General features: G+C 46.2%; 3 protein-coding genes across 5 annotated transcripts in view; 2 read left to right on the forward strand and 1 right to left on the reverse strand.

Moving 5' to 3' along the window:
- Positions 1-23,601, forward strand: part of LOC109516427 (uncharacterized protein C16orf52 homolog B-like) — a 426,069-nt gene that overhangs the window by 216,082 nt on the left and 186,386 nt on the right. The gene's annotated exons all lie outside the window — the stretch shown is intronic.
- slc38a10 (solute carrier family 38 member 10) lies at positions 7,707-22,565 on the forward strand. Of its 3 annotated transcripts, none has more exons than XM_019870161.1 (18): positions 7,707-7,929; positions 8,054-8,300; positions 9,958-10,075; positions 10,568-10,613; positions 10,801-10,894; positions 10,995-11,138; positions 11,783-11,907; positions 15,083-15,185; positions 15,259-15,441; positions 16,322-16,433; positions 17,316-17,422; positions 17,514-17,667; positions 18,540-18,713; positions 18,772-19,194; positions 19,394-19,459; positions 19,894-19,914; positions 20,403-20,543; positions 20,676-22,565. In XM_019870161.1, exons 2-18 carry the CDS (start codon positions 8,211-8,213, stop codon positions 21,815-21,817), a joined length of 3,243 nt encoding a protein of 1,080 aa, XP_019725720.1. In that variant the 5' UTR covers positions 7,707-7,929; positions 8,054-8,210; the 3' UTR covers positions 21,818-22,565. The 3 variants fall into 3 exon arrangements, with proteins under 3 accessions (XP_019725720.1, XP_019725729.1, XP_019725738.1); XM_019870170.1 differs by lacking the exon at positions 11,783-11,907 and adding an exon at positions 12,481-12,605; XM_019870179.1 differs by lacking the exon at positions 19,894-19,914.
- ndufaf8 (NADH:ubiquinone oxidoreductase complex assembly factor 8) lies at positions 22,284-23,542 on the reverse strand. The gene is made up of 3 exons (XM_019871293.1): positions 23,249-23,542; positions 22,919-23,029; positions 22,284-22,854 (listed from the first exon to the last, which is right to left on the reverse strand). The coding sequence occupies exons 1-3, from the start codon at positions 23,327-23,329 to the stop codon at positions 22,834-22,836; spliced, it is 213 nt and encodes a 70-aa protein (XP_019726852.1). The 5' UTR covers positions 23,330-23,542; the 3' UTR covers positions 22,284-22,833.

Here is a 23,601-nt window from a genome sequence, read left to right on the forward strand (position 1 = left end):
CCGCCCCCCCCCCCCCCCCCAAACCCCCGTCCAGTCCACTTCTGCCGCCCAGCGGCTCTCAAACATGCGGGAAGGCGAGATCAATGGTGTCCACGGCGAGGGCTGAATTTCGATGAGAACAGAAGAAAGGAAGAGGAAGGGAGAACAAGTCGAGGCGGGGAGGGCATGTGAAAAAGGGAGAAGGGGGAAGAGGATAGTATATCTTGCACAGGGGAGGAAGAAAAAGAAACGGGAGGAATGTTGAAAGCTATGTCGGCGACGGAGTGAGTGTCAGAGTCTCACAAGGCCCGATACTAAAATGTGGAAATGGTTTCAAAATTCCTTCCAATGAATCATGCATTTTGTTGCTTAACTGTGTGGGACGCACGTCTTTTTAACTCGATGACAACTGCATTTTTTTTTTCCCCCTTGGATTGCCGTTCTCAAAAGTCTTCACTTTGAAAGAGTCCCATCGTAAACTGTCAAAAGCAGTTGCAGGTTCAGATTGGGATCATCTGTCCAGCCTTTGACGTGTGGAACGCGTTCAAAAACAATGTTTCTCAACTTTTATTGAGCCAAGGCATGTATTTTACATCCGAAAAATATCACCTCACACATACCAAATTGTTACGGTTTAATGTCTTAACTGTCATTTACACAAAGATGTGCGAGGAGTGTCAGCAAAGTTCCAAGACGGGCGTTTTCCCCTGGAAAGCGATCTTCACGTAGTCATTTTTGGAGCCATTTCTGTCGCCCCTTCATGCACCTCGAGAAAGATTCTTCCTTCACAGCTCCGCCACTGAAGCCATCTTGATGTCCTCCACATCTTCAAATGCAATTTTTGTCGTCAAGTCGGTTGGTCACCCGGCCAACATTGAATGGGGAAACTCATAGTTTGGGTTTAGGACACCAGTCCTGGAACTTTTCGGACGCACTTCATGTACAGTATGCACGCTTGTCCTGTTTCGACTTCTTCACCGATTCCCCTCCAGTTGCAGCCCACTCTGACAGTAAATTATCACTCCCCTGTGTGTGAGGTTTGCAGCCGTGCGAAGTCGCCTGTGAGACCCTCCTCTGTCTTGATGTGAATGTGAAGGAATTCCCACCCTCTGTGTGCCAAACCCTAAACGCTGCAAAAAAAGGAAGCTATGGAGCATGCAGCTGCACGCCCACACGGACACGCTCACTCGCAAAAAACGCGGATTTCAACGTGGGCAAATGGGCGCAAATGTTCGTATGTGCTCTATAAAATCCCCCCGAGCCATAGATCCCAGGCAACAGGTAGACTTGAACACACACACGCATACACACATTTACAGGCTGTAGATCATCACAGTGGGCTGAGACGTCAGCACTCCCATACACAGTAAGCCTTATAGTCGATTTAATAGAGGAAAGCCAGCATGAATTCCCGCAGTCATTCTGTTCCACTCAAACATACCATTCACAACACACTGCTTCTGTTAATGTGTGTGTGTGTGTGTGTGTGTGTGTGTGTGTGTGTGTGTGTGTGTGTGTGTGTGCATGTATGAATAAAACAGAGTGTGTTCTCATGCAAATTTGACATTCGACATACCTGTGTGTGTACCGACGCCGTACAAGGTCATGCATCTCGTATGGGAGGGCATTTGTGTGCGCGAGCGTGTGTGTTGTAGCGAGAGCGGCGATATTGACCCATCAGTGCTGCTCTGTCACCTCTTCTCTTTATGAGTCTGGCCTTTGAAAAACAAACTGGATTTATGGTCAGTTCGAGAATGTGTGTGTGTGTGTGTGTGTGTGTGTGTGTGTGTGTGTGTGTGTGTGTGTGTGTGTGTGTGTGTGTGTGTGTGTGAGAAAAAATAGGGAGGTCGGGCTTGGAGGAAAGCCGGGGTAAATTAGTAAGGAAATCATTCCCAAATGTAGCAAGAATAGAACGGCAAATTGTAACTGCTTTGAAAAAAAAAATAAAAATAAGAATATAATGCAGTGGTGCCTTGAGATATGAGTGATCCGACTTGCAAATTTTGATTGTATTTTTTATTTTTTTTTTTGCTTCGATTTACAGGCAAGCGTTTGAGACAGGATTCAGCTCACTTCACACCGAGAAAGTTAGATTTTTTTTTTAAGGACTTCAAGCCCTTCCCAGTTGACGTTTCCTGTCAAACTAAACATAAAACAAAGAGAAGGGCGTGTGTATTTAAAACAATAAGTTTGCCTTCAAGGCTGCTAGTTTAATGCTAACTTGACAGGAAAAACCATTGCCAGGACGACCCATAGCATTAACGTGACGATCTTATAACGCTTTAAAGAATGGATATTTGAACACAAATGTGGAGCAACACATGTAGACAGACAATATAATACGCACAGGCATTTATTAGATGAATATGACTGCTGCTACTGAGCAATCGTGACCGTCTCCCTCATGCCCTTATGTTTGTCTTTATTTTATTTTTTGAATAAATATAGTTTTTAAATGTGTGATACGAATTGGAAGCCTTGGCCATTTCCTTAAAGGGGGAAAAAAAAAGCAAAAGACAATCACAAAGCTTCAAATGGATTGAAGGAGAAAAATTCCACGAAATACTTCAAACGGGATGTTGCCGTTTCCCTAAGCATTGATAAAGTGAAGGCATTAAAAATGTTTTCAAGGCACAGCAGCGCGTTTACATTGGAGGTAAACCATTAGAGTGTGTGCTGTTTACACGTGTTGACCTAAAACCGTGATTTTCGGGGGTAGGGCGGGGCTGTAGCATAATTTCACGCGTAAACACGGTGATAGATGTCGATATTAACGCGTAAATGCTGCTCGGTGTGCGTGCGCGGCGTGCAGATGGCGACCTGGCATCTTTCTCTCCCCACGTCAGCTTCAACCCGCTCCGCTTCAAAAATTGATTTCACAGTGCGACCACCTACCTACCCCTCCTCCAACCCTCCCTTGGAGATGAACAGAATACACTTGGCCTGTCCATTTTTCTTAAGCTTAAATCATAGCCGAGCAGACATGCGGGATTTTTCTTTGGGCCAGGGCGATGTGATTTGCTGATGAGTCTAACGTGTGGTCCATTGGCCTCATTAACGAGACTGACACACGCCGCCCCGGCCGAGAAAACGCCTATTGTCCTCTTTACCTCGGGAGTTCTTAATGTGCAGCATTCGTTGTTAGTGCTCGACTGTAGTGCTTTGCTGATGGTCAAATGACAAAGTCTTAATAGAAGACAGAGGGGACGGCCGGGGACAAAGGTGGGCAATGTTCGGTGGGATGTGGCCAATTCCAGTGTGAGAGGCCTGCCTAAAAACCCCATTCACGGGCCGTCTAATGCTGGTGTGTAATTAAATGTGATTACTGGAGCAGAGGGCTCCTCTCTGCCTCTCCGAGGGCCACACACAAGCACTGGAGGCGGCGCGCGCGCGCTCATTAAGGAGCCGCTAACAGATGTACACAAGCAGCGACCACAGGCGGACCTCGAATCTCTCAGGCTGATGCACGCACTCAAACAAACACACGCAAGAATTAACTCGCCTCCAAGGTTTCGAGATGCGCCGGGATCAGGATTGGAAGGGGTATGAAAGACCAAGGCTGGCTTTGTTTGTCTTTTTTTTTTTTTTTTTTTTTCCACCCCTCTACCATGAAGGAGTTTTTGGATTATTTGGATTGGAATAAAACATGAATTAGAGTGGCAAAGTTTTCATCAGTCAAAGTAAATCTTTCCCCGAGTGCACGGAAATCAAACGCACCCACATGGAAGGTAGCAAAAAAAAAAAAAAATCCAGGGCATCTTGTCAAGGATAATCACACATCAAGCAACTTGAAATCCAAACAAAAATCAATTACGCCGCACGCACGCACAGACATACGCACACACACACGCACCTCGTCTCTCCGCCTCTCCTTTCCTGGGCAGACATAGTCCCCTGGCGCTCATGGGAAATCGTGAGCATGCCAGGCACCACAAAGGCGTCCTTTCAGCCGCCCGCATGCTTGACCTGTGCGGGGTCGCCGCTCTGCTTTGTGCCCCGTGACCCCCTTGGTCACTTTGGGGTCACGGCAAGGACCCCGGGTCAAATCCAGATGCCTGCGTCTAATTTCACCCAAAGTGGGTTATCCGTCTGAATCTGCCCTAAAATGTGCCCCTCGCCCCGCTCCGATAACCCACGACTACTACCAAACACATGACTGACTCTTTGGAATATACATCGCTACGCCCCACTGTTAATTGGACTACCGGGGGAGGAAAAACTCAAGCGTTCACACATACACACACAGGCCTGACCCCTATAACTGCGCCAATGCCCCAACCCGTGGCTTGTGCTCTACCCTGAAGGATTAGGTGCAGAAAGACTCACATGCAAGTGCACGGATGCACGGCACACACACGCACACACGCACACGCGCATGCGCACACGCACAATTAAATGCAGCAGGCCTGGCCCAGGGTCTACCTTGAGGGATTAGGTGCAGAAAGACAGGACCTTCCAGCCAATCAACTGGTCTGTCACATTGATTTGGAGGGGTCACTGGTGCAAAAGGAGCAGGGCTTTCCTGTCTTAACCTCTCTGATCACACACATATGCACACTTACACACGCATAGTGATCAGAGTTTGTATTCTTCGAAATTACATTTTCGCCGTAAAATGGCCAAATGTTGTCAGCTTGAGACACAAGATAAAATGGGATTTGCTCAAAGAGTGTAAAAGTTAGATTTCCATCAGAAGTACAGTGGTGCCTTGAGATAAGACTTATGTTGTGCGCTGTCGCACAATCAAAGTTAGAATTAAAGAGAGAAGTAAAAACAAATCAGCCAATTGTTTTGCTCAAAAGAATCGGATCACACATCGTCGTTCCCCATTGAAACAAATGGAAATGCCATGAATCCGTTCCACACACACGACAGCAAGAAGCAATTGCGCATTCATTGTGCATTATTTTTTTTTAATGAGAAGAAAAATAGCTTTCTACGATATTTTGATTCTTCAACACATACCGTTATATGTGGCGTTAGATTTCCATTGATTTGTAGACGTCAAATTGTCACTTCTGTGCACACCCAATGCTAACGGAATATGCAACTGCCATGCATAAGCAGTATGTAGTCTTTCATGACTCGCTGCTATCAATAATGCAGTGTCGCTAGAGGCAGAACTAATTGTTTCCCTACCCACTTAGCATTGACGCATCTGCCTCAACAGCACATCCGGAGCTGACAAGCGTGAGCGCTATGGCCAAGTAGCATCTTGTTAAATGGGATGTTTGTATTGTTCAACTACTAGCAAGATTTGAAGGGTTGCGATAACACGGAATGTTATCGGTTCAATGTTTGAATTTTTTTTTTTTTTAATGCAAAAAAGACATGATAAATGTTGCTAAGCTTAATAGATGCTTATTTAGCAACATCTATCTGTGGTGAGGACACAGCCGCTACAACAGTAGCATAACTTATTGGTAATGGAGGGTTGCGATAACACGGGATGTTATCGGTTCAATGTTTGAATTTTTTTTTTAATGCAAAAAAGACATGATAAATGTTGCTAATTATGCGTGGTGTCAAAATTCTCTAAAAGGCAACTCTGACTGTACGCTCATGCTTGTTCGTTTGCTCTTCCGTCTTTTTAGCTTTGTTGGCTTGTTTGCGCTGCTTCTGTTTTCTAGTCCAGTTGTTGCAAATGAGGGATAGGCATTTTTTTTTTTTTAACCTGTATTTCTTATTTGCTCTAGATTTTGGAAAGCTTCCAAAGCACAAGGTAACAGGTCAGCACAAGGCTGCAGGGGGAAATGATTGACATCTCGGCGGCCACAGCGTCTTGTCTCTGATTGGTTATTTTACCCGGATGTGGTTTTAATTGCAAACGCGCCCTTTAAGTTTGGAACAATGGCATCCCCCCCCCCCCCCCCCCCCCCCTTGCAGCGGGGCAAAAAAAAAAAAAACACAAAATCCATCCGACATACACTTTCATTCATCCCCCAGCTGCCTCCCTAACCATCGCATCCCAGCCTCTGAATAACCTTGATCCTTGGAGATACAGCGCAACACTTCTTGGGCAAAATGCTCTGGGTTCCCCCCTCCCACTACCCCGAGAGTCTTTCTTCCATTTCCTGGTCAAACAACACAATAGTCTTTTATCTGAGAGGGCAGCAGGCAGGCAGCAGGAATAAACCATCACAAGTTACATTTAAGGTGCTGGAGTTGTTTTTTTTTTTTTTTTTTTCCCCCAGTGTGTTTTAGTTTTTTTTTGTTTGTTTACCCTCACACCTTTAGCCTCGGCATCCCCCCCTTGTTTCCCTTTCCTGACCGGAATCTGAAGGCTGGAAAAACAGGATCTGCTTATATACATAGATATATTAGTGTTGTTATGATTACAAAGCCAATCAGTGTAAGAGGAAGTAGGCTGCACTTTCTGACTACAAGGGCACCTTGGTTTTATGACGTTAACGTTCCGTTCCTTTGACCCCGACATGAGCCGATTTTGTACTCAAGTCCCTGATGCAGGAGCGAATTCATAATTACATGAAAAAAAAAAAGAACATTCCTTACCTTTAGTGCTTGTTGGCCTGCATGCTGGAAGCTACCGAGTTCATAGCATAACCAGGTAACCTCGAACGTCGGGACGGTCGTAGACCGAGGCCCACCTGTAAATATAGCAACACAAGTTAGAATATTCAAAACGCACGTTACTTCTCAAAAGTACTGAATTTTACGACTGAGAATGAACTGCTTTGGACGTTGTTACGATTACGGCTGTTTTCACTCTCCAGTCTACATTTCAGTTGCTTTGTCCATATTTTTGGGGGCTATTATTAAGGCAACAAAGAAGAAAAACATAAATGCTTGAAACAGTTGATGACGGCTGTGGTCCACAAGCAGTTAGTTAAATGAAACCATCTGGGAGGTATTTCAGTGATACTATCTGCCGTCAACTGCTCTCAACCGAGACATCTGAAACCTGGCATCGGCATCTCAACTTATCAGATGAAGAGATGAAAGGCTGAAAACAAATGAATGGATTAGATTAAACTTTATTGTCGTTACACGTCACGAGCACAGGGCAACAAAATCCAAAGTTCCCAGTTTGAGAACCACTGATTCATAGTAGGCCATTAATTGTGGTAGCAAATAAAAGTAGTGCAAATATATTTGTGCAAACAAACTTAAAAAGGTTACAAACTCCTGGCAATTCAACTGGAGAACGATGTAGGCCTGGTGGGAAGTAATGAAGTACAGTCATTAAGTATTGTACTTCATTACAGTAAGATTTTTCAGGTGTTTGTACTTTACTGCAGTACTGTATTGCGGTGATTCTTAAAATACGGGACGAGTACTTGCTCCCTTCGTGGTAGGCAAAACAAGCATTGACCCAGTACAGTTTAGTTGTATTTAACTTTTTAGGGCAACACCTTTGCATTAAATCTTTAAGCACAGTAAAAAACGTTTCAGTACAGTTTTTTATTTCACTTTTACGTGTCATATATTTTAACTGCAGCAGTATTTAAGTTTTATTGAATAAACTTTAAGGAGAAAAACCTCTTTATGATCATTTTGTGTTTTTTTTTTTTTTTGAGGCGGTACATGGTGTCAACTGTTTGAGAACCTCTGCTGTCAAGTGTTTTTCTTTTACACCTTAAAAACAGATCAAAAGCGAGGTGATGCCTCATTGCATCAAACGCGCAACCACTAGAGAGGCGCTTGAGGGCGCCCGACTGTTTCATGGAAGGCAAAGTGCAGGCTGTGTTGTCTTTTTTCACTTCGTCGACTCCAATCGCTGCTTCCTGGTTACGCCAGCGAGCAGGAGGTGGGGGCGGAAACAGTCAAGGCGCATTTTTGATTTACTATTTCGAATTAGAGTTGTTTTAAAACTATTGCTTCCACGTTTTTCAAGGAGGACGCAACTCTATGGACATAATCGACACGATGACATCCACGATTACGCAAACAGGCCGACACTGCGATCAGTGAATAATGAACCTTTAAGCGGTGAGGTTGATATCTTTGCGCTTTCGTGATAAACTTAACTTTGTGTGACACGCGATCATGTTTTTTTTTTCTTTTATTCAAACGTTAAAAAGTAGTGGGTGACGAATGTTTACTATCCCCACAGCGCCACGTCACTGCAGCGAATTGAGGCGCCCCGGAACTGAGACGAACCCCGCTGTGGCCAAGTGATACATTTCGACGTGCTTTCGTGCACTGCTGGTCTTTTTCCGTGTTATTTGACATTTGCCTACCGAGGGAAAGAAGAGGTCGCATGTCCCAAAATGACGGCGTCGAACTGGGGTCTCATCATGAACGTGGTGAACAGCATCGTCGGTGTGAGCGTGCTCACCATGCCCTTCTGCTTCAAACAGGTGCGTCACCTGCGACGTGAGCGTGCTCGTATTTGACGTGCGCGCTCCAAGGCCGCCATTTTTAGCCCACCTGTTTAAAATTGACATTTATTTTTTAAATGGTTTATGTTCAAATAGTTGTCTTTCTGGATTTCCTGTCTAATTCTGGATTGCCTAATTGTGAATTAAACAACCCATTAAATCTTAATTAAATTAGCCGCCTATTTTTGCCCTTGTGCTCATTCCTGTTTTATTTTTTTTAATTATTATTATTATTATTTTTTTAATTTTAGAAAAATCCACAAAAATAGCCACCACTCAGACATTGCTAGGCTGACACCCGGTTGGTCTCACCTGTCGCTGATAGCGAGTTCTTCCTTGGTATGCTTGTTTCTTTCAAAATAAAATAAAAATTGCAAGGTCCCACTTTTATGGTTATCGTAATATGACCACATGCTGTTTCCACTAAAATTCAAATATTGGATATGCTTGTACAGTAAGTTCCTTCCAAATACCCATGAAAAGGATCACTATCTCACCACCTAGTAAACTCGTTCCTATGAAAATGAAGCTTGTGTCTGGATTTAACCACACAAATATCCCTTGGGATATTTACTGCAGTGATTGTCTTGTTTCACTTGCCAACAAGTTAATGAGGCTTTGCGTAGTAGCTTCTCAGTCTTAAACAGTAAGAGTGATATAGCCCAAGGTGCAGGACTTTTTTTATTTGTTTTTTTTTTAACAGTAGTTTGTCAGGAGTCAAATTAAACGGGAGGCCGGAATACTTATCAAGTTTAGTTAGAAAAGATCACTTTCTGAAGCAGAAACCCATTGAGAATCTTTCATAGAGGATGACCAGTCAATGCAACAGTGCACGGAAATAAATCTTGTGACAAACAATGCAACGCTGTGGTCAAAACTGGAACCAACACAACCAAATATGGAAGGGCGTGTCTTATTTTGTGTAACAGTAAATGTGTTTCGTGTGCTTAAGTGTGCATACCCATGTATATTTGACTAAGGTAGGACAAAGTTAAATCTGTCAACACTAAGATCAGTGGATCCTTTGTTGAACTCAAACATTGTCTCATCCACTGTGAACACCAGCAGTCCTTCTTTCACACATGCGACGCCTACTGCGTGTGCGATTCGGGGTTTACGTCACCGCCGTAGGTATGAAATTTCGCCTTAAACCGAGAATCGCCTGTAGCAGAATGACTTACTGATCGTTATTTGCTGTTCATTTCCTGCCTCATTTCTGCCCAATTGTGCGTGACTTGAAGTAAATGAGTAGAAAGGAAGTTCAGTGCGAGAGGCGAAGAAGAACAAGAACAGGAGTAAATGTAAGGCTCCGATATGGCAGTAGACATGACGTATATATAATCACTTGTACGGTGTCAGCAGGTTGATATGCCATATTGGAACCAATGTGTTTTCTATTGACAAGAACAGGAGTAAATGCAAGGCTCTCCGATATGGCAGTAGAAATGACGTATATATAATCACTTGTACGCTGTCAGCAGCTTGATATGCCATATTGGAACCAATGTGTTTTCTATTAACTGGTGCGCAATACGAACGTACCCTTGACTCCTTGCTCTGACATTTATAACGCAAAGTACATTTCAAGATGGATGCACGCATGTCCTAGCTTTGACTTGTGCTTGTTTTTCCTCAGTGTGGGATCGTACTGGGAACTCTCCTGTTGTTCCTTTGCTCCTGGATGACGCACAAGTCATGCATGTTCCTTGTTCACACCGCAAGCAACACCAAGAGAAGGACCTATGCTGGATTGGGTGAGATGTAATCTGGGAAATTGTGCAAAAGTGACGTTTTTATAATTTCTTTTTTATTTTTTTGTAGTCATGTTTTTGAGCTAAAAATGGAGTTGAAAAATTATTACAATAAAGTTCATATATGGTGGCGCAATCTGAAGGATTCAGAATATTGTGTGATAAAATACATTTATCATACTTTTAAGAGATAAATGTAATAAGCACATTCACACGGGCTGCCGATGGCCACAACTCACGCTGAGGCACTCAACATGCAAGACAGGCTAACGCATTTAACCAGTTAACAGCCAACTTGACACTTTCATGGCTGACGCCCACGTCACTCACCAGGTCTTCGACAAATGGATCAAATGATGTTTCGATACGCACACAGTGAAACACCAGTGTGTCCAGTGTGCTTTTAGTGCAACATGTGCTTTGTTTTGCTGATGCTAATATCAAGACAGAAAGTCTCTTTTTGAATACACGCTAACTTCATATTCGTCTTTGCAGCCTTCCACGCTTACGGTAAAGCAGGAAAAGCACTGGTGGAAACCAGGTAAGTATACTGTTAATATATACTGTTATCTATACACCTCAACACATTTATGTTTGTAGCATAGCTTGGTTTTGAGGATTTTATTGTATATATTTTTTTTTACCTTAAACATAACCAATGTTTACAAGTTAAAAAATAAAATAGACACAATAGATTTGACATGCCGCTTCACCTTGTGTCCTCGCAGTATGATCGGCTTAATGCTGGGGACCTGCATTGCCTTCTACGTGGTTATTGCAGATCTGGGCTCCAATTTCTTTGCCCAGCTGTTGGGTTTACAGGTTTGGGATTTTGAGTCAACATCTCAATGGAAGAATTGAAGGCACCGCAAAGCCAATTCTTGTTTGGGTTTCTGAACCGTCTCCTCCTTCTTTTCTCAAGGTGACGGGCAGTTTTCGCGTGCTGCTGCTGATCGCCGTGTCGCTCTTCATCGTGCTCCCTCTGAGTCTGCAGCGGAACATGATGTCCTCTATTCAGTCCTTCTCGGCGATGGCGCTCATGTTCTACACTTTCTTCATGTTCACGGTGAGCCGGTCGCTCCTCTCTCTGTGCCGCTGACTTCAAATTCGAATATCAAATGTATTTTATAAATGCCTTTTGTGGAAGATAAGCGGATTAGAAAATGGATGGATGGTTGTTACATAGTCCACTTATTATTAGTAAACACCATCCTGTCGGCAGCCTCTTATTGATCGAACCACCTTCAGGTATAAACAAATGCTTTTTTTATTACTCAAGAGCAGATGCACAGAATGTACCATGCTAAGATCTTCCTTTTTTTCCCCCCCTGGAGTCCAGCACCCATTTTCTGCCTGTTGTAAGAACTCACCTGTGTGTTTGGGTCCTCACATGCACTCTCGCTTCCACAGACTTCCCACTGCAGCTTACAGTAACTCTGTAGGCCATGCCTTTGAAGCGCTGCGGCGCGGCGCCAAACCTGGAATACGTTTTGTGATGTGTGTCTGCTATTTAGTAGATGCAGGTCCAGCCTGGCCCATGTATAACCCCGAAGCCTCTAACAATCACAAATCTCCTTCTCATCCCTCCCACTCTTTCCTTCTTTTTACCTTTTGTGTCCTGTTTTCCCTTCATTTTGACTTCCTGACCCCCACCGCCCCCCCCCCCCCCCCCCCCACCCTCTCTCCCCCCCTCCTCTGCTCATGTTGTAGATAGTGTTGTCGTCCCTGCGCTACGGCATAATCTCAGGCTCCTGGTTGGAGCGGGTTCACCTGTGGCGCTTGAAGGGCGTCATTCAGTGCCTGCCCATTATCGCCACCACCTTCTGCTGTCACCCGTAAGTAAACCATTGGACCCCCCCTCCGGGCATCTTACACCATCAGGAGGGCAGTGAAGGAGGCATTGGGTGAAGGAGCCTGAATTTCATGACCTCATAAAAAGATCTCCCACAATTGCGAAACATTTGGCCAGCTTCTCCTCACTTCTCACCTTTTTTAAATTCGGCTTTTTCCTCCTCAGATCACGTGTGTGTGTGTGTCTGTGTGCGTGCGTGCGTGCGTTTGGACAGCAGTAGGGGTGTTAATAGTCAAGTGAAATATTTTGGACCCCTTTTCATCAGGTTGAGCAGGCTGGATGTAGTTGCATCATTTATATTGAGTGTATTATTTCTTTTTTTTCTTTTTTTTATTTCATCGCCATGCTCCTCGCGCCCATCTTTTTGATTCTGGCAGGTGCAGCATGGGGGTGTATCCATGTCCTCATTTCTTCTGTTTCTCTCTCCTCATTCATAAGTTACCCCATGCATGGGAGGAGCCCCCCTGGCCACGCCCCTCTTTCCGTCTTCCTCCACCTGTCTTGATTTGGTTTGCGCTGTAACCCCCCGCTCCCCCTCCCTCCTCCTTCCCCTTAGATGGTGCTGTCTTCATTCAAACACGAGCTGCTCAGTGGCTGGTGGCTAGGGCAGGTCAATGTGGTGCGCTGGGAGGGGGTGTTTCGCTGTCTCCCCATCTGTGGGATGGCCTTCGCCTGTCAGTCGTAAGTACACCTTTTGCACTGGACCGGACTGTAAACGTCTCACGAGCTCAGTGACTGACAAACAGTGGTCCCTGTAAACCCGACGGCGGATGGATGGGCACACTTTATCCTTGCATGATTCCAGAAAGCCACAACAGGGGGTAGGGGAGGGGGGGTCTGACAATATGCAGTGCAAGAGAATTCTAATTGCACAAAGAGACGGCTGATTCTGCTAATGTGCATCTCACAGTCACGCGGTAATTGAAGCACATGCGACTCCGTGACATTGCCAGTATTTGGCACATGACAGCTATTAAATTAGGAAATATATCCAATAGGAGTTTCACAGCGATTTTCTTACTCCATTAAGTTTTTTCTTACCCCACTTTTGTAGTGGCACCACCTTGTTTAAATTCTAAAAAAAAAAAAAAGAAAAAAACGTTTCCATTTTTCTTCCCTCACATCCATGTGCATGCTATGTCTCTTTTTCTTTCTTCTACTTTAGTCTTTGGTTTGAGGTATTTCCAAAAAAAATGCAATTTGAATACAACACTGGAGAGAGATTTAGCGATTGTTTCTGGGAGGTCAGCAGGATCCGGACTGTGTGCATAAGCGTCGGTGTGTTTGTGTGTGTGTGTGTGTGTGTGAGTGAGGAAGTGACAGCAGGGGGTGACGAAGCCCGAGACTGAAGCGAGACCCTATAAAGCGCATTCACAGATTTGCTCCAAAATACGCTCTACATGTTTGAAGTTAATTGTCAAAAGTGTGCAGAGACGAAGTACTCAACGATTTTCCGCCATTTGTTTTTTTGCCTTGTGCTAGTGACTTTGGATTTCATCATGAGTCCCTCCCCCAACATAATATAAACTAGAATGTCTTCGTTCCCAAAAATACATCTGCTGTTCGAGGTGGCGGTTTAAGAACGCCTCGTTGTACGCAATGAGTGTGCGCACATCGCGGTGAGAAAAGTGGAAGCGGCAGGAGGGGAAAAATGAAGAGAAATAAAAAGAAGTCAGATTTAGGCGTGGGTGATTCGGAGTGCCTCGTTGTCCGCCATGAGTGCATGCAAATCACAGTGCGAAAGGCCGATATGTTTTCAAGGGATATACATGTTATGTGTCGGCAAAAGAAAGATGCATGAGACAAATTAGCATGAGAGTGAGGTGATTTCAGCACATTCATTGGATTTCCCGACAGCAATCTAATACATGTTTTTGAAGCCTCGTTTTGTATCCATTAGATTTTTTTTTTTTTTTTTAATTAGGCAAGGTTGTTAACACTCTTCTCTGCGGTGTGTCAAATTCACAACACGTTTATTTTCCCTTTACAGGGGGGCTTTAGTTACTATAATAGGACAAAACTAGCCAAATGCGACCGTCTAAGCGGGCGGGTTCATTAACGACCGAGGTGCGCCCGCGCTTAAAGGGGAAAGACGCCTCCTCATATGTTTGTACGCTCGTGTGTCCAGGCGCCAGGTCCCGCTAGAGCCGCTGAGTGATATTTGGCAGGATGATGCATTTGGCCCGTTGTCAGGGCCGAGCGAGCGAGGCAGGAGCGCCGTTAGATGGCAGGCAGCCGAAGCCAAATCCACTAATCAACACGCTGGACCGCGGCCCTCCTACAGACACACATTGATGCATTCACAAGCTGATTAAATAGCTCTCAGCACATTGGAGTTTTATGACATTCATGAACCGTGTTTACTCCCCGTTACATCATTACTTAACATTGCCATTATGATGGAATGGGAGCCGGACTTGTTTTTTTTTTTTAGATAAAGGTTTGGATGCTCACGGGCGATCAGCTCACACATGGACAAATACAGTATATGGATAAAGTGTTTGAGACTTACAACCTTGCTGTATGGACATTTTTTAGCAATACATATTTACCCCTCTGCTTTTTTAAAAAAAAATTTTTTATGGACTGCTTGAAACTACTGTAAATGAAATCGCATCGGTCGACGCTTATTGGGAGACCGTTGACACACCTTAGCTCCCCACTTACAGTGCGCCATTTTATTTCACCTTGGCATTGAGATTTCATGCTTTGTGGATTAAGCGCGGAGCGGGAGTGCAGGACGGTTCTCGCTCATAAACTTCCCAAGCGTGTGAAAGAGAAAAAGGACTGAATGCGAGATAACGAAAATCACGGTCCCTCCAAATTTCTCAAGAGTGCACAGAACAGAAAAAAAAAAACGTGGGAAATCAGACACACGCATGAACCACGTCCGACAGCTTTGAGCGCCGTCACCTCCTTTCTGTCACACAACGTCCCCTCAACTGCCTTTCGGTCATTTCCATCCAGTGCCGTTTTGAAACTGCCTTTTTATTATTTGACATTTTCTTAGTATTAATATCAATTTTCAGTGTGAGAATTTTACGCTGACACACCGATTATTTATTATTATTATTTCTTTTTATTTATTATTCCTAATAATTGGCTGAATGATTCCATAAAAATCCAATTTCTTCCGCCGCGCGCTTTGTCTCTCGCAGTCAGGTGCTTCCGACCTACGACAGCCTGGATGAGCCGTCCGTCAAGCGCATGAGCACCATCTTCACGTCGTCCCTCAACGTCGTCACCGTCTTCTACATCACCGTAAGTGGACGCGCACCTCAAAACGGCGCGTCCGACTGACGTCACGAGGAACCGTTTTTTTTTTTTCTTCCAGGTGGGCTTCTTTGGCTACGTCAGTTTCACGGAGAACATCGAGGGCAACGTGTTGATGAACTTCCCCTCCAACCCGGTGACCGAAGTGATCCGGGTGGGCTTCATGATGTCCGTGGCTGTCGGCTTCCCGATGATGATCTTACCGTGCCGCCAGGCCATCAACACCATGCTCTTTGAGCAGCAGGTGATCTCGAGAGTTCTTTTCCGCCGGCCGCGACAATATCAATATGTGTGTTTGCCGTGCTTGATGAGAAACCGCTGAGTCATTCTCAGGGTGTGACCCGTGTCGGCACAGCCCTCCTCAAACATACCGGCAGAGGAACTCAAACGCGACCTCAATTTCAGTTTTTTTTTTTCAAATCCACATAGCTTTGGTGCACAAACATAACTGACTTTCGTTTGGCGTACAGGATTGAGGCACATCAAACACAAACGGGTGTCAAAGTGAAGGCTCAGGGGCCAGATCTGGCCCGCCACATCATTTTATGCGGCGATGCGAAGTAAATCATGTCCGTGTACTTCCTTGTTTCAGACTCAAATCTGGACCACATGAGCAAATTCTTTTCTCGGTCTGTGTAGATTCTCGTTTTTCCCCAAGTCATCGTAATTAACCCATCGAAACAAAAATCCAATAGCGTCGTAATGAACCCCATTTTTTGTTGTTTTGTTTTTCCAAGCGTTGTTGTCATGCCGCGACCTCAATTTCAGTTTTTTTTTTTTCATATCCACATAGCTTTGGTGCACAAACATCACTGACTTTTGTCAGTGATGACATCAAACACAAACGGGTGTCAAAGTAAAGGTTCTGGGGCCAGATCTGGCCCGCCACATCATTTTATGCGGCGATGCGAAGTAAATCATGTCCGTGTACTTCTTGTTCCAGACTCAAATCTGGACCACATTAGCAAATTCTTTTCTCGGTCTGTGTAGATTCTCGGTTTTCCCCAAGTCATCGTAACGAACCCGTCGAAACAAAAATCCAATGGCGTCGTAATGAACCCCATTTTTGTTGTTTTGTTTTTCCAAGCGTTGTTGTCATCCTTTTTTTTTTTTCTTCTCTGCAGCAAAAAGATGGGACGTTTGCAGCCGGTGGCTACATGCCTCCTCTGCGCTTCAAGATGATCACCCTCGGCATCGTGTTTGGCACCATGCTGGGAGGCATTCTCATCCCCAACGGTACAGTCGCCGTGTGTGCGTGCGTGCGTATCGCCGACTGGGGGTCTCGAAAAGTGCACGTGTTTCTTTGTGTGGGCAGAGTCACTGGGACACTTTAACGATCCGCGTGAATGTGACTTTACGAGTCAGTGACTGTCACAGCGGAACGCAGTCCTTAAATCAGGGCTCTAACTTTTATTTCCTTTCAGATGGGTAGGCAGAGGGTCGTGGGGGGGCTGGGAGGGTGCACACACAACCCATCCACATACACACACCTGCGCTGTCGCTGACTCTGCGTCAGGTTGACGGTCGGTCCCGCTCGCAGCTCGGAAACGGTCCAAGAGTGAGTTCTCGTGCTTTCGTTCGTGCTTTTTATGGGCACTGCGTGTTAAACCCTTGATAGGTTGGCCGCGCAAACAAAAACAAAACCGCGCTTGGCTCTTTGTGTATCTAATCAGACTAATAGACTGAGGAGAAGGGAGGTAAGGACCCTGGGGAGAACAAACACTAAATCTAGAGGAAGACAATATGGTGTCCGTCCTCTGGATAAGCAATGGTTTTCCGGCGGGGGGGTCTGACATCCAGCCAACTCAAGTCGACAGATACGAGGGGGGGGTTGGGCCGAGGCCCGTCCGCCGCCAGCAACGGGATGCCAGAGATGCGAGCCCAGCGCCAGGGGCTGGGCGGCAGCTGATTATGAATGGCAATTGAATGGCGCCCACCGATAAGGAGCAGGCAAGAGACAAAATCCTCTTGGCCATTGTCTATGATGACAAAACCAGGTGACTTTGTGTCGACCAGCGCTTTTTGCTCTCCAAAGTGGACCGGGACCGAACCAGGTCAGCTATTCAATATTTAATCAGTAGTGGACGGTGAACACGAATTGCTGCTGTGTCTCCCCAGTGGAAACCATTTTGGGTCTGACTGGAGCCACCATGGGTAGCCTCATCTGCTTCATATGCCCGGCTCTTATCTACAGAAAGATCCAGAAGAATAGCATCATAGCTCAGGTACCATCGTCAGACCTCGTGTAGCCCAAAAAAAAAAAAGGAAAAAATCCTTTTCAACAACTTACAGCATGTCTCTTGTTTCTCCCGATAGCTCGTGCTTTGCGTGGGTCTGGGCATCCTTCTCATCAGCACCTTCACCACTTTGTCCATCTCGGCCCAAGGCCCCGCGACCAAAGTCCAAGCTCCCCCTCCTCCGGCACCCGACAAGAGCAACGTGCAACTACCAGACGTCATTGAGCGGCACGGTAAAACACGTGACTGGTGGCTCCAACACGTTAAACTAATGAGGCTCACGTTTACTTCAAAAGATGGTCGCCGTGACCTGCACGAGCAACGTAAGGAATATGTGATTCCATAGTAAGGGTCCAGGGGGGAAAAAAACGAAAGAAAAGAGATAAAGCGATATTATTTTTCATCCCATGCCCAACAGAATGACTGATAGGGAGACAGGCAAGGCAAGAAGATAAGACTTTGATAGTATCTCTGAGCATCTCTGAGCTGGGTGACATTGATGGAGCAAGAATGATGCCCTTCAGACTGAGGCAATTTTCTCCACACCCCTTTTCCTCATTTCCTCTTGACACCCCCCCCCCCCACCACCAGATTCCGTCTTTTCACCACCTTCTTCCAATATCTCCCCGGGCGCCTCAAAAAGGCCTTTAAGCTGCGTCTCTATAAAGTAGAAGGAGGTCATATTAGTTTGGTAGCGAGAGCGGCTGGAGGTAAAGAAAGAAAGTTGATGTGTTCACTTTCCAGATCGTTTCGCTTGCCCGCGATGGTTTGACAGTCATCTGCTGAGATCTGTCGCCCCCGGTTTGCTCTCGCATCCTTTGCCCGTTTCCTGTTTGTCACCTCCGTCTCATCTTATTGCCATGGATGCAATCTGCGTCTTTTCTATTTTATTTTATTTTATTTTTTTTGTCCCGTGGTGTTCTTGCCAGCATAGACTGCCACCTAGTGGAGGTATTGCCGTCGACATCAATGCATCTGCATTGCACCGTTCAACATATTTGAAGTTGTTCGGTCAATAAATTAACATCAGGGCCGAATTGAAGGAGTGATTCAACACACGTTACGTCACAGAACTCATGTTGCATTTTCATCTTTCTGGAAACAGAGAATCTTCCCAATGTGAAACCAGGAGACATCGGCCAACCCGACCTCCCGGCGGTGGTGGATGAACTGGAACCAAACAAAAGGCAGCCGGAGGAAGCCCTCCAGATTAAAGGACCAGTGGGACTGCCGGAGAGCAAGAAGGAGGAAGAAGTGCAATTGGATCGCCCCGATGCCGGTAAGGAAACTGAACCCGGGTCAGAACACAACCCGCTTCTAAATTGGACCTCACACAGGTGTCGCCGTACCGGAGGGAGAAGCCCACCGCCACGAACCGCCGATCCCGCACGACGAGGTCCAGATAGACACCAAAAAGAACAACGCCGAGTTGGAAGAGGAAAAGAAATTAGCGGAGGACGAACGCAAACGAGACGTGGAGCCGGGCGGAGGTCAGGACGCCGCGAAAGTAGAGGAGAGTGCGGAAAACGTGCTGAAGCCGGCGGCAGTCGTTGTCAAGAAAGAGGAAGTGGACCTGGGTGGGGGCGACGGGCGTTCCAATGAGGTGCTTGAGAAGGTGGCGGAGAAGAATCGAGAAGTCGTACCCCTGAAAGAAGCTGAGGGGCTCGACGCCGCGAAAGACCAAGTGGACGCACACGCCGACGAGCCCGCAGCGGAGCGAGTCGACAAAGTGGACAACGCTGCCGAGGCTGCGGGGAAACGTGAGTGATTGATATTTACATGAGACCAGTCATTCCCAACTCGGCTCGAGCCGCTTGCCTTGCCTGGAAAACAAACGCTGCGTCTGTTTCTGGCTAGGAGACGTCATTGCCAAACCCTTTCGTTAAAAAAAAAAAAAAACGTAAAATAGATCAAAGTTGTCAAACCCTGGTCCAGCCTTGATATTTGATGTGATTTTAGCGCCACCTGCTGCTGAAGAAGCCCAAGCGGCAGACAGCAAAGATGCTGGGGATGAGAAAATGGACGGTGAGTGGAAACTTGACATTTCATGGATTTGCAATGAATAAATACACAGCGGCAATCACGTACGGCAAGTTACTGTTAAGAATACGGCTATGCGCATCTCCGACGTCTTGTGAAGGTCAACGTTTTGTGTCACCAAGAACGCCGGCAACGGTCTGCCGTATTTGCCACTCGCTACTTTTAATCTCACTTGACTTCTTTTTAATCATCGCTGTGATCCCTTCTTGCTTGTTGCTCTCTTGAAAGATAAACGCGGGGCGGACGGAAGCAGAGCCGCTTTACTCTTGACTTTCCAACATTTCAGGATGCAAGGCTTGCCATTTTTTGTTTTGCCACTTTCTCATTATGTTGTTGACTTCTGCCCCCCCTCTCTGTCTTTCTTTCTGTCTCTCCTCTTGAATCTTGACCTCTTTGCTCCTTTCTCTGCCGGATCACAGTGATAAAAAAGCTGGTTGCAGGTACGACATCCCCTTCTCGCTCCACCTTCTCTTGGTCTGTTACTAAAATCTCTCAAAACACACATCGAGCTGCGTCTGTTCACCGTTGTATTCATAATAATATAGCACCTCGTGTGATTTACTAAACGCCACATCACCACCCGTCTAACGTAGTTCTCGTTAACTGGTTCTTGGTAGTTGATTTTTTGTTCGATTCATCTGTCAAATTTGAAGTCTTTGTACACTTGCTGGACACTGCCTGAACCAAGCAATATGATGCTGAGTTTTTAAAATGAATATTGACATGTCACAGTAAAATGAGCATTTTTTTTTTTTTTTAAAATAAAGGCAAATAAATTGCTACATTTGGAAAGTGTCCAGTATGTGCGTAGCGCTCCCCCAGTCTCCTTCTCCCATTGAGACCCTCGGTCATGCTAACTTAAGGGCTTGTACGGTCTTCCCACCCCCCCGAGTCGACTGATGATTGCGTTGTTCCCCCCCCCGTGTAGAAGGCCAGCTGGATCACGCGGTGCTGCTGCAGGTCATCAAGGAGCAGCAGGAGCAACAGAAGAGGCTTCTTGACCAGCAGGAGAAGCTTCTGGCAGTCATCGAGGAGCAGCACAAGGAAATCCACCAGAAGCAGCCGGGCGGTAGGTTGACGAGATAAAACGAGATCTAGTAAAAAGGGCCCCGGCGGGAATTGCGAACAAAGTAAAGTTTATTTCGATTTCTAAAACGGTGCAACTGAGTGTTTCATCCATGAAATGCGCCGCTCCGTCTAGAGCTCCAGGAGCACGGGGAGGAAGCGGACGGAGGAGCGGCGAAGCCCCGAGACTTTGACGCGCAGCAGCCCGAAGAGCCAGCGGCCGCCGGGGCTCTGCAAGTTGCCGCCGCGGAGCCTCGCGCCGCCCTGCCGAATCCAGCTCAGGCTGCTGAAGACAAAGGACAGGAGGTAGCCAAGGTAGCTCTTGCGGCGCCTCACAAAGAGAACAACCCAGTGGAGCCCCATCAGCAGAGTGAGCTGGGGGCCAGAGGGGTGCCTCTAAAAAGGAAAATACCCGCCGTCCATCCGCCGGCAGCGAACAACGAGCACGTTGCTCAAGTCAGAGATGAGGAGGACAAGCTAGATGATGAAAAACAGCTGGAGAGCGCGGCGCGAGCCAAGATGGAGCAGCTTGAGGGGGAGAAGAAGGAAAAGGCGGCGTCGGAGGAAAGAGAAAGATTAGAAAAAGAACAGCTGGAGAGGGAGGCGAAGGAAAAGCTGGCCAGAGAGCAGGAGCGGCTCGAGAGGGAGAAGATTGAGAAAGAAGTGCAGGCTCGGGTGGAAAAGGAACGACTGGAGAGGGAAAAGAGAGAGAAGCTGGAGAAAGAGAAGGCGCTGAAGGAGAAATTAGCGCAGGAGAAGGCCATCGAAGACAGACGCCAGCAGGACATTGAAAAAGCAGACAAAGCTTTGCTGGAGAAAAAAGAAAAGGAGGCACAGGAGCGCTTAGCTCAGTTAGAGCGAGCCAAAGAAGCCCAAAACGCCGGCAACGCCGCGCAGGGGGCTCCGAAAGAAGACGGTGAAGCTTTGAAGAAAGGAGGACGAGACCTCAAAGAGAAAGTTGCCGCTCGGGGGGACTCGGGAGAGGATGGCGAAGACGGGCCGGTCAAAGCCGGAGCTCGCCCTGGGGGCTCTCACGAGAACGCCAGGGACGACGAGGGAGAGCTGGATCTAAAGCGGAGGCGCAGGGCCCTGGGACGCGGCGAAGACGCGCCGGCTCCGCAGGGGCCCGGCGTGCCCAAGGCCGTGCGCGGGCTGGAGCCCCTGCTGGAGCTGGGCGGGCCCGACCTGCACGTAGCCCTGGAGGAGAAGCTCCTAGCCGGGGCAATGGTTCACTCGCGGCAAATTAAGCAGACCTCGGAGGACGAGGAGATGAAATAACACGCATCACTCACACATTCTCTTTGACACGTCGACGTGGACAGCCTCCGGATTGACACGAAGGAGAGCGCGACGTCGTTGCCTTCGACTCGCTTGCCTTCGGAATTGTTACACGGACGTACGGTGGTGCCTTGCGACGCGAGTTTCATTTTGACCACACACAAAGCAAAGTTTAAAATTGTCCAAAGTCCTTAGTAAGCAAAGAGTTTGTACATACTAACTTATTGTCTTGTGGGGCAGAATAAAAATGATTGTTGTTTAAATGTACATACATCTATGCAAATAGATTCTGTCGAGGGTGGGTAATATCTACCATGAGTCACTTTATTTTTGCGGGGGGCCCTGCCCATTCTTGTTTTCAACATCCCGCCCACCGAAGTTGAAGTGTAAATATTGTAAATCTTCCTGTGTTGATGTCTCCATTCAACGTAATGCTGGAGCTGCCTCTTATAATGTAGGGGAATACTTTTTTTTTAACTGTTTAGTGACGCTTCAGTCATGACTGAAGAGCCTCTATTTTCCCTTTGATTTCCATGCCTTTTGTACCCATGTGCAGCAATGGTCATGTCAGGTATTTTTGCTGTAGAATTACTGTTATATATTGAACAGGCATCAGTATTGTATCAAAAAATGGAGTGCAAACCATTTTGTCAGCACGTCTCGCTTTTGTACAGAGGTTATTTTCTGACTATTTTTCTATCGACAATGTTTTAATGTGCACTCGGATGATAATAAAGGCTCCATCACACCGTTGCAAGTCGTTCTCTCAGGCAGTTTAAACCGCATAGAATGAGATTCGAACCCAGAACTGTGAGGCAGCTGTGCGCACCACTCGATCAGTTTATTAAGATTGTTTTAGAAATGTTTGAGTTTTTCCATTCATGGCACATGATAAGCCGTCCTTTTTGAGTATATTATGACACCTACATTCAGTACGTTCCTTGTCAGACGTGATTTCGCAGCATTGTTCATCTCTCAGTTGATTTCTCCAATTGCATCCAATAGGGATTTCCTGCTCATTTGCAGTTTTTCTTGGCCTGTAACAAGAGACAGTTATCAATAAAACGGACCTGCAGAACAATTTCAGACTAAGTTACTTACAGCATTTGAAAAGCACGTTTTCAGGGCAGCAAATTCTTTCGCACAATGGTCCTTCTTCAATTCCTGCTTGCTTACTGTGGTAGCTGCCACACATTTGCCATAAGCTGCTGCCTGAATAACAAACAGGACGATGGACCACATGAGAAGTGTCATGTACTGTTATTTTACGGTCTGATGTGTTAAAGAGCTTTTCGGTGTCATTGGCTTGTCTGAGGATTTTAAAACTACGTCCGTGACGTCACCTCGCCGCTCAGTCAGCTGGTTTTCAAATGCGTATTCATAAAGCGAGCTCAGAATGAACTGTGAATTAGCAGGGATTTCAATGCTTACCTCTTCCGCACATTGTGCAAAGAATTCTGGAAAACGTCTCAATTTCTCCCGGCTGCGATGCCAAACATTTGACCCAGACATAGCGCTGTGTTATGACCTAAACAGCAATTGCTTTATCTCAATTTGATAATATTAAGAACCTGAGGGTTCCGGAAAGTTATCTGACTCGTCTTTTTTTTTTCAATATGTCAAACATTTCTCTTAAATGTGGATAAAATACAAATGTACTCAACAGAGAGGAGCACTTCGTAACTACGTGGGCAGCGCCATTATGTTTTGCGTAATCAAAGACCAGCGGCGCAATATTATGCATTGTGATTCGTTCGTTGTTTTGTCAATCAAGTGAAAACGGC

The sequence above is a fragment of the Hippocampus comes genome, unplaced genomic scaffold (genome assembly GCF_001891065.2).
Source record: "Hippocampus comes isolate QL1 unplaced genomic scaffold, H_comes_QL1_v1.1 scaffold620, whole genome shotgun sequence".
NCBI classification, from domain to species: Eukaryota; Metazoa; Chordata; class Actinopteri; order Syngnathiformes; family Syngnathidae; genus Hippocampus; species Hippocampus comes.